Source organism: Microtus ochrogaster, chromosome 15 (genome assembly GCF_000317375.1).
Source record: "Microtus ochrogaster isolate Prairie Vole_2 chromosome 15, MicOch1.0, whole genome shotgun sequence".
Taxonomy (NCBI): Eukaryota; Metazoa; Chordata; class Mammalia; order Rodentia; family Cricetidae; genus Microtus; species Microtus ochrogaster.
Window position 1 is genome coordinate 9,119,061 of NC_022017.1, and position 24,810 is coordinate 9,143,870.

The following is a 24,810-nucleotide window of genomic DNA, read 5'->3' on the forward strand; positions in this document are numbered from 1 at the left end:
AAGATTATTTAATTGTAGTTACTCTCTACATTATTTAGACTCCTTGAGATAAAATGTCTAGCAAAACTTTTGTTCTCAATATTGTTTGTTATATTTATCATTTGTTATTATTGTTTATAGTTGTATTTGGTTTAGTTCTGTCTTATTTAGACAAAAGGGGGAGATGTAGGGTTAAGCCAGTCCCTTAGGGGGCCGGCTTGCCTTGGGCGAATGGTTACTGATAAATAGGGTGCGCAGGAGCCTGCGGGTCCCTTTTTCCTGCTTCCTGTGCTATGTGGGAACCTCAATTCTGTAAGTTTATTCCTCCATTAAAGCTGTATATATTTCTTTACAATCTGTCTGCATTTATTTGCCGCTACGCTGGAAGAGCAGGCAATACTCTTAACCTCTGAGCCATCTCTCCAGCCCCCTATTTCTGCTTTTTGAATCCTACGGAAAACTTAGAGAAGCACAGATTTGAAAGCTTGGCAAAAACTCAGCAGTGAAGAGCCTCAGTCCTAGGCTTTTCTAGTGTTGGGGAAGTTTGTATTGCTGATTAAATTTCAATATTGGTCATTTTCTTTACTAGGTCAGCTGTCATTGGTTTATTCGGGTTTTTAATGTCATCTTTGTGAAATTTTGCTTAGTGTTGTTGTTATTCTTAAAATATGGGGGTTCCCCCTGCCCGGTGGGCTCATGGAGCAGCAGCAAGCTCCGGCGGGTCCCCAGCGGTGCCAGGCGCCGGCTCCAGAGTCCGGCACCCGATTGGTGGCAAAGTTCCCATCAGCGGGAAGCCATGTGGCAGAATTCCCAATGCACGGCGGTTGTGAGCAGACCCATGAACACAGAAAATAGCCATAAAAGCATTTATTGAGGGGGGGGGAGAGAGAGAGAGAGAGAGAGAGAGAGAGAGAGAGAGAGAGAGAAGATAAAAGATAAAAGTAGAGAAAAGAGATAAAAGGAGAGAGACAGAGAGAATGTGTACACACGCCAAGGAAGCAGGAAAGGAAGGGGCAAGATGGCAGCGGGTAGGTCAGAGGTAATGGGAATGGGCATGGCTTGTCCCTTAAAGCAACAGGAAAGCACAACAGTTGTATCCCAAAATCTGCCCAGATCTAGTTTTTCTGCTTTGTTAGTATATAGTTTCAAACAACCACAACAAAAACCAAACCAAAACCAAAACAAAGCAAAAAACCTGAATCCTTAAAAATCCTTCGAATTTTTGTGTACTGTCTTCCGTAATTCTAGTGAATATGGAGCCTCTCCTCCACACCCATCTCTGTTAACTGCCAGTTTTGTTCTTGCCAGCTACTGAACTCTTCCACTGGTTCTCTGTACTGTTCTTTTTGACTATTTATTATTTCTTCTCTGATCTCTTCATTTCTTTCATTCTGCTTTGGGGTATGGTTTATTCTTAATTCTCTAAGAACTTATGGGTCATTAATGTGCTTTTTTGAAATCATACTATTTTCTTGATTGGGTACTCTGCTAGTATTTTTTTTTAATTTCAATTCTTATTTTTATGATTTCACACACATACACTTTGTATACTGACCACACTTAGCCTCCTATCTCCTGAGCCCCTCTGACCACCCTCTTACACCCCACGGATTTCTCTCATGTGCTCATGTCCATGTGTTTTGTTTTGCGACTCAGCAGAGTTGCCCAGGGCCATCTGTGTGACTGTCGGAGTCTGAGGGACTCAGCAAAGGGCACGTATCTAAAGACAGTGGTTCCTGGGCATAGCTTGAGCATAGGAGACCTCAAACCCTACCACCACAGTGACACACTTCCTCCAGGAAGGCCACATCCAACAAAGTCACACCTCTTAATAGTGCCATTCCCTATGGAGGCCATTTTCTTTCAAACCACCAATCAGGCCAGAGCCCTCATGCTCTAACAGTCCTGGAAAATGCTCTCACAGACTCAAGGTATGCCGTACTAACCTCCCAAGCATATCTCCATCTAATTAAATTAACACATAAGACTATCACAGTGGTATAGGAGATCCTTCTGTATTTGTGTTGCTTTCATTGGTAAAATAAAGAAACTGCCTTGGCCTTTTGATAGGGCAGCACTTAGGTAGGTGGGGAAGACAGAACTGGATGCTGAGAAAAAGAGCAGAGTTAGAGAGACACCATGAAACTCCTGTCTGAGACTGATGCTGGTTAGGCTCTTTCCCGGTAAGCCACAACCTCGTGAACACAGATTGGTAGAAATGGGTTAGTTTAGGATGTAAGAGTTGGCCAAGAAGAAGTTAGAGCTAATGGGCCAGGCAGTATTTAAATGAATACAGTTTCTTTGTGGTCATTTTGGGTGTAAGCTAGCTGGGAGGGATGCAGCCCGCACCTCCTACTACATCACAGGGAAATCACAGAAATCAAGAGTTGATCTTTATGAGTATAGATACTCTAGAAGTCTGGTGGTGTTACCACTATGTGCTCCCTGGTGGCTTTTCCATGTGGTAGTCTGAATCAGTCTTCAGGCTCTTCAACTTGAATGTGTCATGGTATTGTTACCCTAATAGATCCAAGGACCTCACGTTTGTCCTCTGATACTGATGTGGAACCAGACACTTAATGAGAAACAGTGTCAAGAGGCACAGTGCCTGCTCTGTAACATTCATGGGGTTTCATCAGCATCACACAATCAGGCAAGGTGCCAGTGCTCAATGGAGGTGACATACATTAAGTGCTGACGCAGGACAATGTATACATTCTACTGCGGCTGTGGGCTTTCATGCTTAGACAGAGGGCTTCTGGCCCAGCTGAGCATGCCTGTGGTTGTGATGGACAAGGTCTTCTGCCTGGGGCAGATCAAGCAGAAGTGGGTCACAGCTGGAGCCAGGCAAAATTGCTCTCAGTGGAGGCACTCACAGGAGATGAAGAGTGAGTAGGATGAAGACGACATCAGGAATCATTTCTACCTGAACCTTGTCAATCTGTGCCTTGGAGTTGAGGATACAGCCAGAACCCTGGCTCAGAGATCTTTGTGTGGTGTATGGTTTCAGTGATGTAGGGAAAAGTGGCACCTAAATGAAGCCACATGTGATTGGCCACACACTGGTCTCCTCAGGCTCCTGGACCCCCAGTTCACACACAGAATACCAAAGCCAAGACTTGTCTTGAAAGGAGACGGTATCCAAATTTGGACAGATTTAGGAGTTGAACCCCTATATATCCCATATCCAGGATTCCACGGCCTGACTGTGGAATCTAGCACACCGACTGGCAGAGCTGATAGTTTTCCTCATGAGCTAGACTTGAATTTTTCTGTGTTGTCACACCCATTCCCCACTAGATAGCACTCCTTGGGTGTGCTAGCTTCCTTGTGGCAGGACAGAACAAGAACACCTAACATTAAAAAGACAGGACTTAACTTAGATTTCAGAAGGCACAGTTCATGGCCATTTCTGGGACTGTGGTAAGGCATACGTCGTGATGGCGGGGGCCCGTGGTAGAGAAGGCTGAGTGAGGAAATGAGGAAAAGTGAGGAGGAGTCTGGGGGCAGGCATAAAAGTATGTTCCTAATATTTTTCCAGTTATGTCCTATCTCCTAAATTTTCCACAGTCTCCCCAAATAGTGTCACTAGCTAGTGACCAAACATGCATTAAATGACCCTGTAGGGGACATTTGATATTCACACCATAACAGTTGGTCTGTGACAGTCACTCCACCAAGTCAAGTCTGGATCATGAGGAAAACTATCAGCTCTGCCAGTCAGTGTGCTAGATTCCACAGTCAGGCTGTGGAATCCTGGATATGGGATATATAGGGGTTCAACTCCTAAATCTGTCCAAATTTGGATACCGTCTCCTTTCAAGACAAGTCTTGGCTTTGGTATTCTGAAAAGGCATATTTGTTTCCAAATGCTTTGAACGCCTTCATTCTCTCTCCTTTTTACCCTTTGTTTGAACAGGTTGTTTCAACAGTTTGGTTTGGCGGTCAGATATTCTCCCTTCCATTTGATCCAGTTTGTTAATGAGGTTTTGTGACTCTATTTCTCTGTGTTAACCTGACTAGGCCTCCTCACCCCTGGTTCTGAAGCCAGGATGATATTATGTCCTACCTCTCCCAATCTTTTAAGATTGTAGTTTCCTGCTCCTGTCCGGTGTTCAGTCACCTATTGTGCTTCTAATACCTGTCACTTTGAATTTTCTGTGGAGAGAAAAGTCTTGCCTTCTGAAGATTATTTTTAAAACATTTAAATTTTCAAGCAGAAACAAACATGCAAACATCTCTAAAAAATGATTAGAAAATTTGCATCTTATGGTCAGTAACTGAGAAATTCCCCCATTGAGAAGAAAGTGCTTTGTTTTAGAGGTAAACTTGTAGTAACCCTTTGCTGGGCTTACAATGTTTAAAAGATAAATTGTCTTATTAGTACGGGTCTGAAGCACAGTTAAGATCCAAGTGTGGTGGCTCACTTATAGTTCCAGAACTTGAGAGGGTACAACAGGCTTGAGCTACTGTAAGACCCATTTCCACCAAGACAAAACAACCTAAAGAGGGTTGGTGATTGTGGTGACTTGAAAGAAAATGGCTCCCGTAGGAAGTGGCTTTGTTGGAGACAGTATCGCCTCATTGGAGGAAGTGTCTCATTGTGTGTGCAGGGGGTGGGTTTTGGGGGTCTCCTGTGATCGAGCTACAGCCATTGTGACTCACAGTTGCTTCTGCTCAAGAGACTTCAGAGAAGAATTTTAGTATGTGACCTAGAGTATTCTTGTGATGTTCTGGTGAAGAATGTGGCTGCTTTTTGCCCTTATCTGAAAAGTTTGACTGAGGCTAAAGTGTGAAGAGTTTTAGATTTATTTCATTGGCAGAGGAAATCTCAAAGCAACCTAGTATTGACTTTGTCATGTGGTTATTAATGTTAACTCTAATGAAGATTTATAATGAAAAGGAGGAAGCTGAGCAAGGAAAATTACAAAATGCACAATTTGAGGAGAAAAGGGGTACCAGGAAGCAGAATGGAGCTAAGCCCTGTGCTCCAGGAGCTAAGCAGATTAAGAAATGAGCTAAAAGGATTGGTAGCCTATGGCAAGACCCCACCCAGCTAAACTTTCAATTTGTGAAAAGGAATTAAGGAAAATCTCACAGCTTTTAATCCCACGCCTTTAATCGCAGCACTTGGGAGGAAGAAGCTGGTGGATCTCAGAGTTTAAGGTCAGCCTGTTCTATAGAACAAGTTTTAGGACGGCCAAGCTTAGGTAGTGAAAGTAACCAGGTAAAACAGAAAGCTAGTGATGATGAACCTGAACAAAGGTGATGGAGGAAGGTCATTGGTTAAAAAATAAAGAAACTGCTTGGCCCTCATAGGTTAGAACATAGGTGGGTAGAGTAAACAGAACAGAATGCTAGGAGGAAGAGGAAGTGAGCTCAGACTTGATAGCTCTCCTCTCTGGGGCAGATGCGATGAAGCTCTGACCCAGGATGGATGTAGGCTAGAATCTTCCCAGTAAGTGCACCTTGGGGTGCTACACACATTATTAGAAATGGGCTAGTCCAGGTGCGAGAGTCAGCCGAGAAGAGGCTAGATATAATGGGCCAAGCAGTGCTTAAAATAATACAGTTTGCGTGTTGTTATTTTGGGGCATAAGCTAGCCAAGCGGTCAGGAGCCGGGCTGGCGGAACACAGCCCGCAGCTCCCACAACACAAAGGGATCATGTTTCAGCTCCATTAAGCAGTAGAATTTGGCAGCTTCAGTCACGTGATGCTGGCTTAGAGTCAAGGATAGAAGAAAGCCATTATAGAATCTTCCTCCGAGACTAAAGAAAGCTGATGAGGCCAGGCATGTAGTAGGGGTGTCCCTGAATGGAGGCTTAGAGAGGCCATTGTGTGAAACTGAAGGTAAATCCTGGATCACCTTAGAGACCCCAAGATGTTGGAGAGGCCAGAACCATGGGATACCTGCCAAAGAGAGTTGCTAGCAGCAAGTGGAACCAGCCCAAGAGAAAGAAGTGTGTTGCAGTCAACAAAGCTGAAAGGAGTTGGAGATCTGAAGAGTGTTTCAACATCAGACGTGGAGAGGCAGTTTGGAGTTTGCTCAGCTGGTTTTCAGTCTTGTTTTGGTCCAGTACTTTCTTACTATGCTCCCTTCCCTACATTTTGGAATAGTAATGTATATCCTAGGCCATTATATGTTGGAAGTATGTGATCTGCTTTTTGATTTTGATTTTTCAGGGGACTACAGTTAAGAGATTACATGAATCTCAGAAGAGACTTTGAACTTTACACTTTTAAATAAATTTGAGACTGTTACAGACTATGGGGACTGTTAGGAATATTCTTAAGACGAGCCTCTCCACTGATGCAAATAATTTCAATCAGACCAAATTAGACCTAATAAAAGATGCTCACATTTACTGCAGCTTTTCCAGGTGGCTGGGAGCATGGTGAGGGAAAGAGAGACAGAGGGGGTACCATGCAAAACCTTCCTGGGTAGCAGCCTAAATTGCCTGTGGGAGTGGTCCACTGCTGCTTGGTGAGCTTTTCCCGGAGGTGGAGTCCAGACCAAAGCAACTCCCAGGGGGAGGGGGCTTCCAAAGATGGATGCTGGGTATTACAGGGACCTTTGAAGTTGGACTGAATATATTTTTGCATTATGATACAGCTGCAAGCTTTTGGGGGGTCAGGGTGGTGGTTTGACAGAAGATGGCTCCTGCTGGGAATGGCTTTGTTGGAGGAGGTACAGCCTGTGTTAAAGGAAACGTGTCACTGTGGGGGGAGGGATTGAGGTCTCCTATGCCCAGGTTACACCCAGTGAGACTCACAGTAGCTTCTGCTGCATGTGGATCAAGACGTAGAGCTCTCAGCTTCTTCTCCAGCACTGCATAATGCCATTAAGATAATGGACTAAACCTCTGAAACTGTAAGCTAGCCTCAATTTAATGTTTTCCTTTGTAAGAGTTACTGTAGTCATTGTGGCTTTTCGCAGCAAAAGAAACCGTGAGCAGGAAAGTGGCAAAGGCTGACATCCCTCCAGCAACTCTTGCAAACCTGGCTTGGGGAGCAGGTAATTCTTCAGCACACCCGGATTTACAGGCTCACTTCATCTCTGATGTGGCTTCTGTGGCTGAAACCCTGTCCCTAATCTTTTAAAAAAGTCCATGTAACCACTGGCCATAAAGTACCACTGTGACTTTAGAGACACAGAAGTACACTTCCATTATCTAGGTGATACTTAACCAGTTACTGGCAAATCTCAGAAAGATTAGTAAGACAATTAAACCTAGTTAGGAGACAGAACTGTTTGTAAAACTGAATTTATTAAAATGCTCATAATTAAAAAATATTAAATGCAATAGAAATTAACAAACATCAGTTACAAACATCACACCGATGCTACATTGTATGAGAAGCATCATGAATTTCGGTTCCTTTTTAGCTAGGCTGGGCACCGCTTCCACTTTCCAAACACAATGGGAACGCAAGGAGCGCACAAGAAGCGTGTAACCAACACGTCACCTTCTGCCCCCTGTGGTGAGCGAATGTCCTATGATACTCACGACTCATGGGCACTACAAAGGGAGAACTGGACAGACTTCTTACCAGATGGTCTTGTTTGGTTTCAAGACAAATCACAGCCTTCTATTTCTAATGGAATATCTAAAAGATCTGAGGAACATTTAAAGAAAAATCCCCTGAGTATCGGGTCTACTGCTTCAACTGATTATAAAAGTGGAAGGCAATAAAGAAGGGTAGAACTTTTCTAGTGGTTAACGCCAGACAGGTGGAGGACCAGGTCCTTGCCCCACTGGCTACTGTCATGGTTTTCGTGGGTTCAGGGGCTGCCTCACTGCTACTGGCAAATGCAGATTGCCACTGCAGGCGAACCCCACTCCTCTCCATTACCATCTTGGCACAGGCCTCACAGGAATGATACTGATGCCATGGGACCCTGCAGCTCACCATAACTCAGCCTTTCGGTAACACACTGTGTCAGATTATACGCTTGCTCCTTTTGGAAAAGCAGGGTTTTTTGTTTGTTTGTTTGTTTGTTTTTTATTTTTTGGCTGTTTGTGTTTTCTTCTTCTGCCCACAGTGGCACTTTCTACACTCTTGGCTGAGGGATACAGATGAATAAATGCACGTTTTATTAAAGTTTCCTTTGTGTAGGCAGAGAGGAGGTAAAGAGAGATGCAAAAATTTCCTTTCCTATGGCGTAAAGTGCGAGAACTTTCCATCCTGCTAAAATGAGTGCAGGCTCTGGAGAAGACATAACAGAGGGAGTGAGGAACTCTAGGGCATCTGGGTGGGGACAGGGAGTGGCACCTGGTGTCACCTGTGGAGTGAGGACATCCCTGGTATGGGAGGAGCCGCCATTTCTGTCTCAGCAGTCAGACACTGTATGGCAGTTCCTGGGCTCCACACAGTACAAGGGCGGTGGGGAAATGTTCCCGCTGACACACTAGGCTACACAAAAGCCCAGAACACTGCTTTGTTTAACTATGTTGATTCTCTAAGCCATTCTGGGAGGGCATTTAAAACTGCGACCCAGAGAAGGCAGCCTCTAGACCCGTTCGCTTTCCTTCCATTGGCTCCGGGGCTCCCAGGCATTTCATAAGACTCCTGTAGGCAGAGGCCCATCTCAAACGGTGTGAGGCAGATCCTCTCTTCTTCACCCAGCACCGACCTCGGTCATCCGTTGCCAAGAGTGCAAGGTGTAGCCACGTCTCCTCTAGGTGTACTGGAGGAAAGCTGAGAGGTATAGGCCGTAGAGCTCAAGAAACCGCTCAGGTGAGCAGCAGAGAGGGCAAGGCACCAGGAGGCTAGGGTTGAGCAGCAAGCCACCAGCAGACAAAACAGCCCTTCCCTTAACTGCCTGATGGCCTGAGAGGAGGCTGGGGGCTCAAATTAAATCCAGGGCCTCTTCCGACAAAGGGAACTCACTCATCTGGGGTGATGTCTCCAGCACAGCTGGGACTACCCAGTGAGTGAGCGGGCCTAGGAAATGAACAGATGACAAGGAAGCTGTTCACTGTGACAAGCAGAAAGGTCAGTAGGGCTCCCAGTGTGTGACGCTGGGATCGCAGGACAGGGCTAGTCACCAGGTTGTTGGCTGCTGCACTGACTACGCCCATTGTCTTCGGGGGATGGGCCTGTTCAGTGAGCCGAGCAGAAGGCTGCAGTGATTGGTAGTGCCTTCCTTCTGTAGTGGGTAAGTCAGTTTGCACAAAATTGATGGGCTTACATTTTTTCAGCCCATTTTGTTGATAACAATGCAGCCACAATCATCTGACTATCTTTTCCCCCCAAGAAACTTCCATAATTAAGAAGAGGTAAATTAAACGTTCAGATCAGTACGAGTTACTTTTTCCTACTTTCTCATCTTATTCCCTTAAGGTCTGCAGAACAGTCAATGTGGATCAGACCCAGAGCATGCTGGGAGTGCCGTTAGAAGGCAGTTGTCACTGCGGAGTGACAGGGACAGGCTTCATTCAAGAGAGGGACAGGCTTCATTCTATCTTCCTGTCAATCTAAGACGAGTATTTCTCGTTTCTCGGAGGTGGAAATGCAGGCTGAAGTGTGGACGGAACCTGCTTCTTCCGACATGAGGTCTTCCTCAGGGCTGCAGTAAGACACTGAAATACTGTGAACTCGTCAGTCTACCTGGCACCTGCTATGGCATCCAGACTCGATTCTGAGCTGGCTATTGTTAATAACACAAAAGCGATTAAGGCTGAGGTATGCCTGGTCTTTGGTGATGGGACTGTCAGGATGGAATAGGTCTGGGGCAGCGTTGGCAAAATGCAAAAATACGCACAAGAAAGTGCTTGAGACCAGAAAAGCAAAGTCCCAGGAAGGACTCAAGCATGCTTCGAGGCTTTTTTTGTTACTAAAATTGTAATTTATCAAAAAAAAGGGGGGGGGGGAGAGGGACATATTCAGGTTTTCCAGGTAGGTAGTTTTATGCCTTTCTTGAGCAAAGGTTTTCATTTTTCAGTTCCGACACTGCTAGCGGAAACCGAAAAACAATGCGGCAGAAATGGGCACCGTCGAGACTCCCGGTTGCCTAAGTGATTGGACAACATCCTCTTTAGTGGTTCACGACACGTTGACAGCTGACTAGTTTTAAAGTGCTCCTCAGGACATCAAACTCTCTGTCATTCGAGTTTGGGTCGCACGCTGTTGTCAACCACTTCTCCCATCCTCTCGGCTATCAGTCCCATGTTTTTGGTCAGGTCTTTGAGGTGGCTCTCATGAAGCAGCTTTTGCGTGAGGTATTTCTCCCTCTTGATCTTGCTCTTCGTGATTTTCGACACATCCGGAATTGCATACGAAATGAAAAACTTCACGGAGTAGATGATATGCTGTGGGAGAGAGGGAAGACAGTGTTAGAGGGGGCCACTGAGCTCCTCAAGACTGTCATCACGACAGGGTGTCATGTCGGGACAGGACAGATACCGTAGTCGCTCAGTCTCAAAGCAACAGCACGGAACGAATGACCTGTTAGCGTTCATACAGCCTGTGGGTTTTTTTTGGCACGTGGAGAGGAGTGTATCCTAGCGTGTGCATTCTCATCCACTTACATACTACTTATAAAGGTGAAGGCAAATGAATTCCTTGTCATCCAGAGCATGGGAGACTGAGTCTGAGGCCAGTCTAGCCTCTGTAATAAAAAATAATAATAAAATGACTGCCTCCAAATCCTCTGTAAGTTACAAAGTCCGGCCACTGACAGGCCGTTGTATTTTGTGTGCTTTTCCCTGTTCCTTTCCCAAAGGTCAATATTATCCTATATTTTCAAATTAACAGTGACCTTGTGAATATGTAGCTTCTCGAACCTTCTCTGTAAGTTTAAGAGCCCAAAGCTAGAGGGGGTGCTGCTGAGACACTTGGACAAATGAAAGGCCAGGTTTATGAAGTAACAGAGCCCTTTCCCCAGCAGTTGCTCTGGCTTGGCTGGCACCCAGAACTTTCCCGAGGAGTTGCTCTGGCTTGGCTCATACCAGCACAGGCAGTTTCAGCAATGCTTCATCTTGTCAGCATTGGTGGCATCCCCCCCCTTTTTTTTTTAAACTTGCTAATTTTCTGATTTGCAAGTGGACCATGACTGGTCTTGCTTTATATTTCTGTGATTGCTAATGCAGTTAAACTTCATGTGTTAGTCTCCATTCTAAAAAGTCCTTTTGGTTGTGTATTTTGGGTGCACAAAAGGGATAAAGATGAGTTGCCATAAAAACACTTAAAAATGGATTAAGATGAGTTTCCATAAAAATACATTAGAGAATGGATTGTGCCTAGTGTCAAGAAGTGCTTAGGGCTTTGGGAGAACCTGGAACAGTGCAGGGCCCCTGAGTGTGACAGGACGCTGAACACATCACGGAGACGTTATGCCGAGCAGTTTGCACATAAATCACTCGGCAAAGGGTTTAAGGGGCAAGAGAATATGCAGATATCAGGAAGGCAGAAGTCAGAGCAGGGGAAGCTTCCAGAACATGATCTGGAATGGCAAAGCTGGAAGGAAGAGCGATGGTGAGAACCACAGACATGACTGGATGGTGTGAGACCTTGGATGGCACCACAGGGACTCTGGCTTTTGCTCTGAGGTCAGAACACAGTGGTCTCCAGGTAGAAACCGGTTCTCAGCCAGGGAAGCAATGATGGTACCTCTGGCCTGGAGGATCTTGGTTTCCATACAGTTTCTCCAAAGGCCTGTGTTGAAGGTTGGCTGCCAGCCTGCAATTTGATTGAGAGGATGGGATTTGGCAGGAGGAGTTAGGTTATTGAAGGAGACACGGGGACTCTACCCCTACTTATTGGCTGCCATGAGGGGAGTGGCTCCCTCTCCATGGCATTCTCCTGGTTAGCCCAATGGCCTACTGTTGAAGAGAAAGCCAACAGGCTTGGATGCGGGGTGAGAGAAAAGGAAAAGGGACACGGAGGACTCAGAACACTGTCCAAGCATCTGACTAGATGAAGATGCTACAGCGCAGAAGAGTAGACTGTGTTTGGAGCTGAGGGAGGGTCTGGGCTAGACTAGGGTGGGTATGAGAACTCGTGGGAGAAAGGCAGACAGGTTTGGTGGCGCTGGGCTCCGGCTGAGCCGAGGAGAGAGGTTGTTTCTCATCCTTGAGGCACGATGACAGGCTATTTGGGATTCTTGTGCTAATGTGATGTAGCCACTGATACAGACTTACCCCAGTACCGCTTAATATATCCCAGAGCTTTGGCGCATTTGTTTCCACTATCATTTGCTTAAAAGTTAAAAGAAAAAAATCCCTTCATGTATTTGCTGGTTTGTTGGTCGTTTGCGAATATGTCATCTAATTTCTGTGCACATGTGTGCTTCCCCAGATTTTTCTGATTAATTTCTCATTTAATTGCACTGTCCTCGGGAAAGCCACTTGATTCTTAATTTTTAAAAATGTGCTGAGACTTGTTGTGTGGCTTCCCGGGTGACATGCCCTTGCGGATGCTGCTCTGGAGAGAAGCAGAATGCATGCACTACCCCAGGCGCAGTGCAGTGTTCTGTGGGTGTCGGCCAGGCCCACCTGGTCCAGAGTGTGACCTAACTCTGCAGCTTGTTATTTTTCGCAGAGATGGCTGAAGGTGTGGGCTGATGCGCGGCTGTCTTTGACTGACAGTCACTTTTCCCTTTGAGCACACAGATCTTCTTTTTTATACCAGAAGATACACTACTGTGGATGCATTGTCTAGCGTTGTTACTTCCTTTGGCTGAACTGACCCCGTTATCATGCTATCTTTTCCTGCTTTTTTTTAAAAAGTGTTTTCCTGGAGCTGAACGGAGATGCTCCATGGAAGAGTGAGAGGCTGGCTGTGCTGTGCTCACAGCTGGGTAACATGGCGGAGATATTGCTAAAGGAATTCACCACTAGACAGACCGGGAGATGGTCACTACAGCCAGAGCAGAGGTCCGTGGCTTAGGCAGCGAAGGAACGGCTAGAGCTGAGAGGGAGAAGGGAGGAGAGGAAGGGGAGTGTGGAAAGCAAACACTGCCATGGCTTTGGGGACCCTGACCTCACTCAGGGAAGAGCAGTAGAGAGGAGTTGGGGAGTACAATAGGGAGCGGCAACCAGGGGTGATGGAAGGGGCCCAACAGAGGAAGGGCAAGACTCCTCCAAATTCATCTCTGGAGAGGTTGCTAACATTCAAAGGCAGTGGGTTCATTTCTCGTTAAAGCCAATATGGCGTGATGCTGTCTTTTAAAAATACCCTGTAGGTTCAGTATATGATGGGGGAGAACCTTTTGTTTTGTGTTAATTTTATTGGTTAAATAAAGAGACTGTCTTGGCCCTGATAGGACAGAAAATTAGGTAGGCGGAGTAAACAGAACAGAATGCTGGGAGAAAGAAGCCGAGTCAAGGAGTCGCCATGATTCTCCCACTCCAGACAGACGCAGGTTAAGAGCTTTCCTGGTAAGCCACCTTGTGGTGTTATACAGATTATTAGAAATGGGTTAGATCAATATGTAAGAGCTAGCCAATAAAGAGGCTGGAACTAATGGGCCAGGCAGTGTTTAAAAAAATACAGTTTCCATGTAATTATTTCAGGTAAAGCCCTCTGCTCTTCACGACAAGTATATACTCTACAAGGACCTCTGTATTTATGAGCTGATAAGAAGGGTTTTAGTGTTCCTTTCTTTTCTCTTTAGAGTTTTGGTGTTTTTGTTTTGCTGTTTTGTTTGAGACAGTGTTTCACAGTGTAGCTCTGGCTGGCCTGACACTCACAGGGGTGAGGTTCCTCTGCCTCCCCAGTGCTGGTATAAAAACATGCCGCTGTGTCCAGCATTTCCCCTCTGTACCTACGCTTGTCTGTGTCTAGGATCTAGGCCAGCGGTTCTCAGCCTGTAGGTTGTGACCATCGGAAAACACACATTTCTGATGGTCTCAGGAACCCCCGACTATAAATTTATTTTCATTGCTACTTCATAACTGTAATTTTGCCCATGAGTTGTGTCTCAGTTCCTAAGACCATCATAAGACCCATATTTCCAATGGTCATGATGCACAGGTTGAGAAGTTCTGATTTAGACTATTCTAGCCTCCCAGAAGTCAAGGAGAGCTTCCCCATCTGTGTTCTCTGAAAGTTTGCTATTACTTCCTGTGGCTCACCAGTGGCTTCTGTTGTGGAAACATTTCAGTTATTCCCTTTCGCTGCATTTGCAGGTTAGATGAGCACTCTGAAGTACTAGAGCTGTCCCTGCCAGCTCTGTGGTTGCTGCAGAGAATCCCCCCATCCTAATTTGTTTTCTTGGTCAGTCACCTGACTTTTCTCTGCCTCCTATCTTTGGTGAGTCACGTCTTCCTTTATGACATATGTTGTACTTTCTGCTCCATGTCTGACACCTTTTGTCTGTCATGGAAAGGTTCCTCTCCTCCGTCACCCATTTTCTTTCTTTTTTTTTTTTTAATATTTATTTATTATGTATACAATAGTCTATCTGTATGTATGTCTGCAGGCCAGAAGAAGGCACCAGACCTCATTTCAGATGGTTGTGAGCCACCATGCGGTTGCTGGGAATTGAACTCAGAACCTCTGGAAGAGCAGGCAATGCTCTTAACCACTGAGCCATCTCTCCAGCCCCATCCGTCACCCATTTTCTTAGTCTTTGGTATTTTAAAAAAAATCAGATTGCAAAATCTCAGAATTTGTTGGATTGGTGTTTATACATGACAGAAAACTTACCTATAGTGGCTTAAACAAGCAAGGGTCGAGTTCTTTTTTTGCACAACAAATTTTGAGACTTTGTAATTTGTTACAAATGTCTGAGAAAGACATTGGCTAGCTCAATTGACAACCTACAGCTGTGTCGTTTTCTTAGCGCTAATTTTATAGAAAGAGAGAGAGAGAGAGAGAGAGAGAGAGAGAGAGAGAGAGAAGCACTAGAAGGAGTTGGTATGCTACTTGCAGCAGCTGGAAACAGACACATCATAGCCTCACGGGCAGAGGCCTTTCACAATCCAACATGCTGTTCAGCTCTCCAGAGGTTGAGAGACACCCAGTTAGGACTGTGTTGAGTGGAATGGAATCTCCCTCAATGTGGCCCGTTTTTTAACATTTAAAGCTGACGGCCATTTCATTCAGAGCGTTATGGAAGGTCTGTTCTCAAGCCAACACTGATTAGTCTGTGTCTTAAGACAGTCATTAGCAAGAGGTAAGAAGGAAGGGCGATTCATTTCACAGAGCTGCCAGCACTTAAAGGACAGAGATGGCCTAGGTACAAGCAAGGCTGTCCCTCTCAGAGCACACCCCTCTCACCTCCATGACAATGATAAAAGCCAACTTGGCGGCAATCACGTGCCAATAGTAGATGTTGTGTTTATACTCTTGTGGGTGCCCGGGTGGGTTTCGGAAGTCACGGTACCTGAAAACACAACCAGGCATGTCAGCAGACAAATCTTTTTGATTACTATTGCAAACAAACAAGAACCCAGTTTAAAACCAGAACAGTCCTTGACACAACGATTTTTAAGGGGACAGACATCACACACATCTCACTTAAAGTTCAGTTTGGTATCAAATACCGGGAGAAAATTAACCTGTATGTAGTAACTTCCTGAGTGCGTAACCAAAAAATGATGGATTCTAGATGTGTAAAATAAGCATCTTTATAAGGTAACAAAATATTTACATATCCCCCCTCCCAACTTTATCCCTGCTTTCTGAAAAGACATTAAACAACTTAGCTCTCTTGGGCACCAGACCTGATATTTCCATAAGGGATCATCAGGCTGACTGGGTTAGAGCACCCAATACTGACTGCAGGTTAATTTTTCACCTAACTCTGTTGTCTTCATCAAGCTGCCCACTTCTAATTTCTCAGCTGCAAACTATTAGACCCACAAGAATGCAATTGCTGAGATCAGAATATATACGGTCCGAACAAGCAGGCCACTTGTTTCGCCCTGTCTGATGTCTTAGTTGTGTTATTGAAAATCTGAACCCTAATGGCTTTGAGCAGTTGAATTAAATGAATTTGTGTTTAAGAATCTGTAATAGGGAAAATAAATTTGCATGACCTACATGTTCAACAAACTACCAACTGGTAAGTGAGTTAGGGTACACTATCCATGTTGACCTCCTAGCCACCAATGGAGACATCCCATTGCATCCATCTTTATGTTGTTGCTCAGTGAGGTGCCAGAGGGTCATCATTAGCTTTGGGCTGCCCTTAAGCTTATTCCTCTTTCGTTTCACTGCTGGGAATGGAACCCAGCGCTCCTACCGCTGAATGCTTCTTCCTTCCTTCCTTCCTTCCTTCCTTCCTTCCTTCCTTCCTTCCTTCCTTCCTTCCTTCCATTTTATTTTGCGGAAATAGTTGTGCTTTGTATCCCAGGGTGGCCTTGAACTCACTATGTATCCCAAACTTGCCTCCGCTAGAAGCAATTCACCTGCAACTACCTCCCTGGTGCTGGGATTGCGGGCAGGTGCGGCTGCTCCTGCTTTCATGATTTGTGCAAGCTTGGCAAGACCTACAAGCTGAGCTACATTCCCCAGCCACACAAGGCAGCCTTAGAACTGAGTGCTTTCAACATGGAAAATTCTCAGCTGTCTCCATTTCTAGGAGCCACAGGCTCCTCGCCTCTCTCAGTTATGTGTTCATTTGAACACCTTTCAAATTTGGTTTAAAAGTTCTGCACTTGGTCTTTGTTAGCTTTGTTTTGCTTGTTGAGTGTTACTGAAAAGAAAGCCCCGTGAAAACCGTCTCGTAACACAGACTGAAATGACACCAGATAGAACCTTATCACACATACCAAAGAGGCTTTCAGAAGACGAAGTCCATTTTTAGACAGATAAATCAAAACTTGCCTGCACAAGGTATAGTTGCCAAGTCCAATGTATGGGTTTTCTTTGTCTGCATTTTTGAAGTCGGTGATGTTGAAGACAGAGAGAGTGTTGTTGATGTAGCCATCCATGGTGTAGGTACTGTGGTCCCCATAGGGAGGGATGGAGAAGGACCAATAATACACCAGGCGGGGGATCATGTCTGATGTGAAAGCAATGATCATGGCCTGTGTTGTGGAAAATGAGAAAGGAAATGTTAACTTAGACTGGTAGCCATGGCTCACTGTAGGGCAGAATCACGGTTTTACCAAATTGTGATTCTAAGTGTGAGCTATACATATTTAAAGCAGAAGATGCTTTTGCGGGGGGGGGGGGGCTCCAGTTCTAAGGGGAGGCATGAGGGAAAGGCCTGATAGTTGCCCACTGAGCTTGTGAGATACTTTAAACACCATTGGTTGAGAATAACTGTACTGTGGCACCATGAAGAGCAGGACTGGCTTGCATAACTTGTGTGTAAATCTATGCTGCTCAAAGTTGTAATATCTAGTTAACCTCAGGGCTCTACCTGAGACAACCAGAAGTCTGTCATGATTTAGAATCAGCATGCTCTTGTGATAGATTGTATTAGGAAGATAATCTTGCTTTATTAACTTATTTGTAGAATAAAGAACTTATACAAAACTGATTTTTTTCATAAAATCACTTGTCTCTCTCAAAGAAGAATGAGAATTGAATAAAGTACATCTCTGTCGATGCACAGTTATACAATGGACACCAACCTCACACTCCTTACCCCCAAGGTATCTTAGACTTACTTAGACAATCCATGGCCTGATAAACTAGATTGGGTTTATTCTATTCCCCAGTCAGGAAACAATGCCAGCTTTAAAACATCTAATCTGAGCAGCCAAACTTCCGAAAGATTAACTGGATAAAGTTCTGAAATCATAAATTATCATATAACATGGTTTAGCATGTTCCTGCATAGGAGGAATAAACAGGTCAGTTATGAGTCCGTGTCTATCCCCAGGCAGAATCATATTAGGCCGAAAGCCTACTTAGAACTGCATGGACCTTCCTCAAAGATCTTTAATTTGGGTTTCCAACTCTGGTATATGAAATTGTTTTGTAGAAAGGACAAAAGGTATGCACTTTAGGCCAAGCACCAACTGAGCACAGGAATAGACATGCTTTTCGTGCAAAGTGATTTTTAACAGTATTCATCTGGACACATGGTTCAGTTGCAGTGAGACCACAAACAAGATCCAGGCAAAGCAAGGTAATTTCCTTGCTTTCTGCGATGTGAAGAATCAATCTCCCTCCCACCCCGTGTGTGTATGCATGCATGTGTGTCTGCTTGTTAGCAGTGAAGTGTGTGTGTGTGTGTGTGTGTGTGTGTGTGTGTGTATGTATGTATGCATGCATGCATGTGTGTTGCCTGTCAGGAGTAAGGTAAGACAAGAAGATATGGCATTTGCCAGACTTCAGTAGGTGAAGTTTTCCTGCTATCATTTAGCTCAATGCCATCTTTTTACAGAATCACCAGAAGACGTGCTTCAGGAAACTATAAAAATTCCAACAAGGAAGAAAATTCTCTCGTTTTCTGACAAGGCACCTTTTCTCCCTGAACTGAGCTGCTCTGACACACACTGCAAGAATACATATAATGTAGCTTGCTTCATTTCCCACGCTGTTCTACACACAAGTTCCATTTATATCAAAATAAATTAAAATTGCTCTTCAATAGCAGATGCTCTGGCAAGGCACACCAATGTCAGCTGCGCTTATTTCTGGAACCCTCGGCCTTAACTCAAATGACTTCACAGCACACGTCTGTTTGGCGTCTCCTACCTTGGTGGCCTCTCTTTCTTCTTTTATGTACACGCTAGGTTGTGACTACCACGTGGGTGTTTTGGGGGAGGGTTATATAGATGGGGTAACAGCTCATGTCTCACGGTTACCTGTATGCATATTTACAATGCATTTATAAGTGTAACAAATGCTAACAGTGTGGAGTGAAGGGTTTTCCATAGTTTAATAAACAACACAAATCTAGTAAAGGGCTTTGTTTAGAGTATATTATAGAAAAAGATAACCGGCAGTCCCAATTAGTTGTTGTTGTGTGTGTGTGTGAGTGTGTGTGAGCCTGTGTCAATACACACACACACACACACACACACACACACACACTCACACTCACACAGTGCTTTGGAAACCCAGTCAATCCACGATCTGTGCTCATGGAGTAGAGCCATGGCATGGACAGAGGGAAAAGGTATCTAACACAATCACTCCAGAATGCTTGAGGAATCAGGAATTTGAACCAGATCAATTTTTTTGTTTGTTTCTGAAGGTCAAACAAAAACCCTTTTAGTTTCAAACCTTCCTGCCAAAAGCCTCCCTAAAGCACAGAGATCCACGTTCCTGCCCTGCCCAATGCACTGTAGCGTACTGGCTGTGGCAGACTCGTGCTTTCTTGACTGTAGCATTTGAAAGGCCTTGCTGTCATGGTGCTAAACATCACTCTTCATTGTGAAACACAGTGGGCACTGAAGCTAGGGGCTATTTGGGTGGAAAGAAACTGATTTAATCTATCAGTTCCCCATAGCTAGAGGTAGGCTGCAATTCAGAAAACTCGTGGGGGTGGGGTGACAGCTGTGTTCCACATAACTTGTTCATTGTATCTAGTCAAGGGGGTGATGGTTTTGAGGTTCCTGTTGGTGCCTGTCAGAGTCCTCAGGGAGCTGCGTTAATGATGTCGGGTAATGAAGTTAAACAGCAGCGACTATGTGAACGAGGACCAGGCTCCGTGTGTCTGCTGTAGCTCACTGACTTCCCAAACCATGCTGAGTACAGAATCGTTCATCTAACGAATATAAAACGGGGCTCTGAAGTGTACAGAGCCAAGATCACACAGCTCAAGCTGTGGTGTGGGAAGTGGAACTCAGATGGCCTGACTCCACAGCCACTTCCCTCCTCCACAGCCTGAGACAGACACTGCCTCTCCCTCTTCTGCTTTCACAGGGGTTAGTTCATGGGGACTCAGCAACTGCGGTTTAAGAAGCTAAAATTAAAAAATCATTTGCTTGGCAAGCTGGCCTGGTGAGATTGGTGGTGAAATATGGGTAGAAATAACCCTGGTTTGGAGGAAATCTGTAGGCAAGAGATCCTTTAATAGGCTGGCATTACGCTGCTCTGCCTAAAGGCTGCCTCTTGCCCTATGCCCAGACACACAGCCTGTACAGACTGAGGGAGCCAGTTGTGTTCTTTCCCAAGGTTGCTGCAGCCATGGCGCAGGGACTGCCCCACCTCCCGCAAGAGCTGTTTCCCTGGAGACAAGAGGGTAACTAACACCCAGTTAGGATAGCCAATTTCTCCTTCATCACAGTTAATATTTTATTCTATTCTATTTATTCATTTGTTTTGGTTTTTTAAGACATGGTTTCTCTGTAGCTACAGTTAATATTTTAAAATGTCATTTTAGAATATATAGTGATATATGGTAGGATGCTTTTAGATTTCTTGGATGCCAAATGAACTCCTATCTGTCTGTGTTTAAAAGCACCCTTTGGTGATGCCTCTTACGTCATATATGAGTCAAAAGTGCAAGTACTTATCAGTCTGTTTCTTTGGATAAAGACTTCAGCAGGGGAGGAACGGTACTACCTGTGGAGGATGTCCTAATGCGGGTGAGTCAATAAGAATCATAAGCAATTAAAATGTAATTGTAAAAGGATAGTTGCAGAGCAGCTTTTTAAAAGCCATCCTGGGGGCTAGAGAAATAGCTCAGATAGCTCAGGTCTTGCTGAGAACGCTTGCTGTTCCTGCAGAAGACCTGGGTTCTGTTCCCAGCACCCACATGGTGGTTCACGACCAGCTGAAATTTCAGTTCCAGGGGCTTCCACATCTTCTTCTGGCCTCACTGAGCATCAAGCACATGTATGGTCCCCATACAAGCAGTCAAAACACCCAGACCATAACAGTGGGAGGAATGCCCTGACAATCCCGGAACTACTCACGTTGGTCACCACAGCCAGGATGGCTATTCCTTGCATGATGGGTTGCCACGCGCCGATGTCCCGGGCTTTCTCTGGCACCATGCGCCTATACTGAGTTGTTAGCTTCCACGCATCCACTCTTATTTCCAATATATTGTTCACCAGGGCCAGCAGGGGAGCCAGTGGGAAAGAGGCCACAAATAAGGTGACGAACCCAAACTGAATAACTGTCAATGGAACGGACACACATCATGGAGGGGAGGACAGACGGCAGGACAACATATTTCCCTTCTCTCTTGTAAAGAAAGATAAAGGCAAACAAAGAACCCACCCGAGTGACGGGACACATTTACAGCCAACCACAACGCAGCGCTCACAACGAGACGGATTAAACAAAATGCAGATAGGAAATCTAGGAAAGGAGGCTAAGTACAGCTTATTTCCTCTGTACATGTCCACTCAAAAGAAGCAACATGTTGAAGCTCTTTGAATCAACATTTCCCCTTAACGCCATTCATGTAACTAATCAATTGGGGGAAAAATAACCTCCTATGAAGTCTTTGTGCTGAATAAATAACATTCTGTGCCCGGGAGCTACTACTATTAATGCTGATAACGGCTCTGGGAAGAGAAAGTTAGTAGTTGTCTTGCGATCCATTCCGTACTGATGCTGTGCCCTTAATAAAACCCAATCTTGATAAAAATGCAAAAGCAAATTTCAAATCTGACCCCAGGCTGATGCGCACACATTGTGGACTGTTTGCTCACCCAGACAAATCTTTCTGAGTGTTATGCATGTTTTCTAGAAGATATTTATACATAGACTATGATTAAATAATCTACCTCCTGTCTGCAGGAAGCGCTGTCCTAGCAGACACAAATGCTATGCATATACACAAGGCCTGTCAGGTTCTTATGCCTGTTTTTCTGTTTTCCCAAGCTTAAAAAATTGTGATTCGTTGCAAAGGTTAGGTCAAAGGGCAGAGACACAAAGTACGTAAACAGTCATCTTTTAGATATAAGCATGTCATTTACAAAAGGAAGGTTAGTGTTTCGGATAAAAATCTGTTCTGAGATGCATCTATTCAAGGCAACCGAGTTCAAAACCATGTTCAATTAATGAAGAAAGAGAGCCTATGTGGGCAGTTCACAAATGAACAAGATATTCAAGAAGGTGGGGCAGGGTCTGTGCCACCTAACTCCAGGACAGCTGAATGGCTCCTCTCTCAATCAATAAGGTCAATCAAGGCACCGTATACAAACCCTGCCCAGAAGAAACGAGAGGCCATCTAGAGCAGGAGTGAGATTGGAAAGGGGACAGGAATCCTTCCTGCTGTGAGAGACCATGTTCTCACAAGCTTGTCCGGTGACTCTGTTCTGGCTAACAGCAGTGCCTGCATGGACTCTGGCATAAGCTCAGCCAATCATAACTAACGGCAGTGATTGGGGTTCATTCACAGACAGCACAGTCAGAATGCCTTGAGAACTCACAATGAAAGAGTACCTCAGGGAAAATTCCATTTCATTGCCTGGTAATATATCCTTAGCTTTGAACAACATAAATACTAACAAAACCACACACAGACATCACATCTGAAAGTTTTTGATTTTTTTTCTCTGCTATATAATTCTGTCTGCTGGAGGGAAACATACTACCCATAGCGATATACTAAATAATTCTGTGGTTCAGCAACAGATTCCTTCAGCTCCAACACATACCACAGCTGATTTTACTGAATACTTACTCATTTCAAGATACTCATAGAACAAGCCCAGCTTGCCCATGGGCTGCAGATGGTAATCCTGTTCCCAACGTGGAGTTATGTTTTCTGACCCTGACACTCTCTGATATCGTCCAATTAGATTCATGACCCATCTGCCAGTAAAAAAAAAAATCAAATTATAAATCAGAACGAATACTGTCAGAGCCACATCATGATGTATTTCTTGCTGTCTCAAAGCTGAATATGTAATCCTCCCAAGAAATTAGTTTCTCCTCTGCATGCTAAATATCTTCAGTTTTCCATTTTTTTCATTAAAAACATTTTTTTTTTCTAGCATGAAAATTGTCAGTGAAAAAAAAGAGCCAAATGCAGCTGGTGGTACCTGCTGCAGACGAGTTCTGTTTGTCACTGGGTGCAGGGGGAACTGGGGATGCTCACATGGCGACAGTAAGTGTGGGGTTATGAAGGGGACAAAGGACTGAGTAGCAGGGCTAGAACCTCCTGGCTAGGGACGAGTGGCTACAGACAGTCTGAGGCAGGAGCAGACCCGCCTTTGGCAGACAGCTCAAAACAGAAGCTCTTGTGGTCTCAGGAAGGAGGAAGCAAGGCTGGAGCACTAGGGTGGGGTCTAAGAGAAAGGAAAGGGGTGTTCTTATAGACGCGAGGGGCTACGGCAGAACACTAAGCACAACAATTATAAACTAGGTCTCAGACTCTGCCTTGAAGCAAACAACGTCAGGCCAAGGGAAGACATGGATGCCCTTTAGATCAGGGTGCGGAGCCAGTCCTGCACAGAGCTGCACAGCACTGCATACTGTCCCCATCCAGCCATCTGCTTCTGCTTTCTGAACACCATGCTTCTTGTGTCCCTGATAAATGCTCCCCACCCTTTCCAGGGCAATCTGCCTTGAAAGCAGACCCAGGATGACAACAGAACTGGCCATGCACCTCCACCCCATCAAGTCCACCCACGCATCTCCTATACTTCGGCTGTTAGACGACAGGTTTGTGTGGGTCTGGGATTCTGACACTCAGGACTCATGGCGGGATAGTAAAGACAAACACTACAAGGAAATGGCACAGTGCTTAAGATTTGGGGCTGACTAGAGTTGGCTTGCTACGTGGGGCCTCTCCCTGCTGCTGGTCTCTCTCTCTCCAGACTTCCTGTACCTCAAGTAAGGCTTACCCAGGCTCATGCTCTTCCACAGAACACAGCCCCGGCTTCCCCATCTCTCCCCACTTCCTCTGTAGGAAGCTGGGCAAATGGAGGAACTCAGACGCCCTTGAATCAGAACCCACACTCTCTGGCTTCCTAACTGCTCTACTAGGGTTAAGTTAAAACATGCGGGTGTACACTGGCCAGGGCTGATGCCAGGATTGATGGGATTCATGACAGGTGAGAGGCCAGCACATTTCCTCACAATCACAGGGCTTCCTGCTGGCCAAAGCAAGCTAACCAGAAGAGGCTACTGAAGACGGAGCTATGCTACTGGGAACTTGGTTTCAAGGTGTGGAATATTTGTGGACAGCAAAGCAAAGCCTCCTCTATGTCCATCCAAAGATCTGAGGAAGCACTAGAATCTGGAAAGCCAAAGCCGTTCCAGGAGCCCTAAAGACAGGTGGTACCCAAGCGCCACACCTACCTCAGCAGAGACCCCTCCTACCAAGCTGTTTTCCCACATGACTCTTGGCCTGGCTTTAGCCCTCTTGCTCGGTTTTCCTGAGTTGAATCACTCATCTCTAATAGAAACCCATCCATCTTTGCCCTGAGTCTTTTGAGTTTTTTCCCTGTTGTTGTTGTTGTTTTGATTTTAAACAAAACCCAAACAGACCAAACAACAAAACCACACCTGGACTGTGATTCTGGTGCCAGATCTCAATCTTGACAACCCGTGAGAATTATCACAAATCTTTAAAAAAACAAATGAACCCCACCAGACGGCCTTTCCCTCTCTGGCCACGACAAGAAGCAGAGGTTACAAAGTAACTTCTCTACAAATTTACCATAACATTAACAAAACACACATACTACTAAACTTCCCTTTGCTAAGTTGTGATAATATTTTATATCTCATCTTCTCCTGGCTTTCTCAGATGCCACTGCTGCTTAGGTACATCCCACCCACCAGCACGCATCCCTTGGGGGACATTTCAAACCTAAAGTCAACGTTCTTGTGCAGTATGAGTGTGTGAAGAGCGAGCGTGGCCATGGAGGCCTCATGCACAGCCTCTCTTGAAGACAGGTATTTTCTACTGCAACAGTCCCTTCCCTGGTTATATAAGTGCGCGGTCATTTTGAAAAGATAAAAGCTACATAAAGGAAAAAACAATGTCACAGCCATCCCCTGGCTAAATA

At 45.1% G+C, this 24,810-nt stretch overlaps 1 protein-coding gene across 2 annotated transcripts in view; it reads right to left on the reverse strand.

The window, feature by feature from the left end:
- Positions 1-7,229: 7,229 nt before the first annotated feature.
- Ano6 (anoctamin 6) overlaps positions 7,230-24,810 on the reverse strand; it is a 170,798-nt gene continuing 153,217 nt past the window's right edge. For both annotated transcript variants that reach the window (XM_005354007.3, XM_005354006.3), the window contains 5 exons: positions 22,476-22,606; positions 20,752-20,957; positions 16,757-16,959; positions 15,206-15,311; positions 7,230-10,293 (listed from right to left, as the gene is read on the reverse strand). In XM_005354007.3, coding sequence (XP_005354064.1) covers positions 10,087-10,293; positions 15,206-15,311; positions 16,757-16,959; positions 20,752-20,957; positions 22,476-22,606 — 853 coding nt within the window. In that variant the 3' untranslated portion in view covers positions 7,230-10,086. The remainder of the gene's footprint in view (positions 10,294-15,205; positions 15,312-16,756; positions 16,960-20,751; positions 20,958-22,475; positions 22,607-24,810) is intronic.